The sequence below is a fragment of the Grammomys surdaster genome, unplaced genomic scaffold, assembly GCF_004785775.1.
Source record: "Grammomys surdaster isolate TR1022 unplaced genomic scaffold, NIH_TR_1.0 126063, whole genome shotgun sequence".
Classification (NCBI taxonomy): domain Eukaryota; kingdom Metazoa; phylum Chordata; class Mammalia; order Rodentia; family Muridae; genus Grammomys; species Grammomys surdaster.
In genome coordinates this window covers 4,747,316-4,750,674 of record NW_021620873.1, presented here as the reverse complement: position 1 = coordinate 4,750,674, position 3,359 = coordinate 4,747,316, and the positions used below count along the sequence as shown (strand labels likewise).

The following is a 3,359-nucleotide window of genomic DNA, read 5'->3' as shown; positions in this document are numbered from 1 at the left end:
GACTTGAGAGTCAGACTAGTTTACCAAGGTAGCAACACTCAGAGCTCTCTTTGGCTTCTGTTCTCCCTGACACATTCCTCTCTCATGAGTAATCAATTTGTTTGATCAAAGTGTATGGTAGTCCCTTGAGGAGAGATCAACAAGAGGGTTGTGTAACTTCGGGATCCGAGTTCTGCCAAGTCTCGCCAGAACTTTCTCCTCAGTTGCACATGGTAGGTACTGCTACCTCCATTTCACACATGAGGACGGTGACATGCTTAAAGTCGGGTGACTCAGAAGTGGTTGAGTGCAATTATTCTCAGTCCCGTGCGCCATGTCCCGCTTCTGTCTCTCCTAGAGTACTTCTCCCCTATGCTGTGTCTATCCAGTGTCTCCTCTTCCCAAGTTTCACAAGACAAATATGTTATGGCTGTGCAAACCCTGGGCTGTTTTGCCTCAAAACTCCCAGAATTACAAAATGTTCAAGACAGCAAGGGAATGGGGAGGCCATTTCACCCAATTTATTTTGCAGAGAGTCTGAGGCAGAGAGAAGGAAAGCAACTCCATCATGTCCTCTTTGTTGATGCTTGTGCCTCAGCCTGTTTAGATTACATATCTACCTTTGCACCAACTGCACACTCAACCTAGCCCTGTCCCACGCGTGCTCCGCACGTGCAAAATGCACGTGTGCAGGGGCCTACTGGCTGGATACTTTTGGCCAAAGTAATTACCACCATGTCCTGTGTATTCATTGTTCAACAAATATTTACTAAGTGCCTATGTGTTAGAGATGTTGTGAAAACAACGGTCAGAAACAAAACAAAACGAAAACATTGTTTTTGTCCTTGTGAGTCCTCGAGAAGTATCTAGCTGAGGTAATTTTAGATGCGAGGAAGGCTAGAAAGAAAATGGGGATAGTGGATGTGAGGTGGACCTTCAGATGGAGTGGTGCTGCAAAACACACACACACACACACACACAGAGCTCTGAGAACATTGAATCTGAGAAGGAGGCAGGGTAGCATATCAAGTTTCAGTGGCTCGACTCCCTAACCAGCTGCCCCTGAGCGGCCAGTAGAACCATATGGCTTGGATGATGAAACTCAAGGCGAAGAGTGCATCACCACGCAGTCCACGTCACTGTAGGTGTCCCGAGGTGAGGGTGAAGGGAGGTGGGGTGTGCGTCTAGGGAGAAGCAGCCAAGCAGCAAATAAAAAATTCCAAAAGCCTCTGGAAAGGACAGCCGCTGCCTTAAAGTAGGGATTCTCTGTCACCAAGAGCCCGCCCAGACGACCGCTCCCCACCCCCTGCCCAGCCCGGTCTGGCCTGCGCCAGGCTTTAGAGGACTTGTAGTTTATCCGGCTCTTCACTGCAGCGTTGGTACGGCCAAGACAACTACAAGACCCAGAAGTCAGCGCGCAGGCCCGAGGCGGAGTCGGCGGCGGTGGGTGTGCGAATGCAGGGAGCCAGGAGGTGCGGGTGCCAGGCTCCAGGATGCGGTGGCCGGCCACCAGGTTTGGGAGCAGCCCAGGCTCACCTTAACCGGCGCGGTGCAGACGGTCCGGCAGCAGTAGGCACGTTGCATCCTCACATTAGGCGCAGTCCGGGCAACCCAGCGCTGTAGCGTCTTGGTGCTGCAGTGGCAGGGTGCAGGGTCCCGGTAACCAGGGGATGGGAATCCAGCCCCGGAGCTAGGCTGGGGCTGCTGGCTGAGAGCCTCGGGCTCTTGGGGGACTGGTGTCTACCTGGAGCTGTGCGTGATGTCTTGTTCTCCTTCTTTCTGTGCCAGGGTTAACGTCAGCAGGTTCGCGATGCAGCGGGCAGCGGTGTTGGTGCGGCGGGGCTCCTGCCCCCGCGCCTCGGGCCCCTGGGGCCGTAGTCACAGCAGCGCTGCAGCCGAAGCCTCGGCGGCGCTCAAGGTGCGACCGGAGCGTAGCCCTCGAGACCGCATCCTCACCCTGGAGTCCATGAACCCGCAGGTGAAGGCGGTGGAGTACGCTGTGCGGGGACCCATCGTGCTCAAGGCCGGCGAGATCGAGATGGAATTGCAGCGGGTGAGCGCGGGGCCTGCGGGGCTCGAGGCCAGGGGGCGCTCATGGCGGGAAGAACCGTGGCAAGCTACTTTGGGGTCCAACAGCAGGACCTCCACCCCCACCCCCGGCTTCCAGCTTGTTCGTTGTGCCATTTTTGGCTACAGCGAGAGAACGCCCCCCCCCCCAACCCCGTCACCCACCAGTGCCCCGCATCTGGCACAAAGTGAGGCCTTCGACGGTTCACTTGTTGAATTGTGCCCAATTATTGAGCGATCTCTGCTGCCAGGCACTGCATGTTCCCTAAGTGCCCTACCCTCGTGGATCCCTTGGAAGGAGGAGAACAAGCAAACATAGAAGTGAGCGTTTCAGATGGAGAATAAGTGCTTTAAAGTGATACAAAGGGGTAGGGGCGGCGAGGTTAAAACCCTGTTAAGTAGGAGTGGAGGGAGGAAGGAAGGATGGCTGGTTTGTTCCCAAACCCTTTTTTCTGGCTGAGGCCTGCTGGGTGTTTGCCAGCCACAGTTGCTTGACAAGACCGGGACTCTGGCGAAGAGATGGCATAGAATAATTCCTTACTTTGTACCTCAAGAACTTTTGATTGCTGTAGTCGAAGAGTTGGGTCCTTATGACCTTAATGATGTGAACCTGGGACTTTATCTTGGTGGTGCCAGAGATGTTAGCTTGAACTTATTTATAGCTGTTTCGTCTGTCCTAACTAGAGTGGTTTGGCTGTATTTAAGACATGCATGCCGTTGGGTGAAACCAAGTTCTTTGTTCTGGGGCCAAGGTCTGGCTATGTAGCCCAGGTTGGCCTGGGACTCCACATCCTCCTACCTTCACCTCCCATGTGTTGGTGTTTACCGGCATCCAGGCACACACCACAGTGCCCTGCTAGAGTACTGAGCTTTAACCTGAGGGAGATTTGGAAGGCAGAATCAAGAGGGATCATCAAAAGGAAACTCTCCTAAGATTAAAAAGAAAATGCTAAACCGGGCGGTGGTGGCGCACGCCTTTAATCCCAGCACTTGGGAGGCAGAGGCAGGCGGATTTCTGAGTTCGAGAGTTCGAGGGTAGCCTGGTCTACAGAGTGAGTTCCAGGACAGCCAGGGCTACACAGAGAAACCCTGTCTCGAAAAACCAAACCAAAAAAAAAAAAAAATGCTAGCCAAGTGGTGGTGGTGGTGCATGCTTTTAATTCTAGCACTTGGAAGGCTAAGTAAGATAGGCAGAACTCTGTGAGTTTGAAGCCTGCTTTTTCTACAGAGTGAATTCCAGGATAGCCAGGGCTACGTAGTGAAATCCTGTCTGGGAAAAACCTGAGAGAGAGAGAGAGAGAGAGAGAGAGAGA

General features: G+C 53.4%; 1 protein-coding gene across 1 annotated transcript in view; it reads left to right on the top strand.

Moving 5' to 3' along the window:
• The first annotated feature begins 1,774 nt into the window (after positions 1-1,774).
• Positions 1,775-3,359, top strand: part of Gpt2 (glutamic--pyruvic transaminase 2) — a 39,582-nt gene continuing 37,997 nt past the window's right edge. Inside the window, exon 1 of the mRNA XM_028755521.1 lies at positions 1,775-2,032. Coding sequence (XP_028611354.1) covers positions 1,790-2,032 — 243 coding nt within the window. The 5' untranslated portion in view covers positions 1,775-1,789. The remainder of the gene's footprint in view (positions 2,033-3,359) is intronic.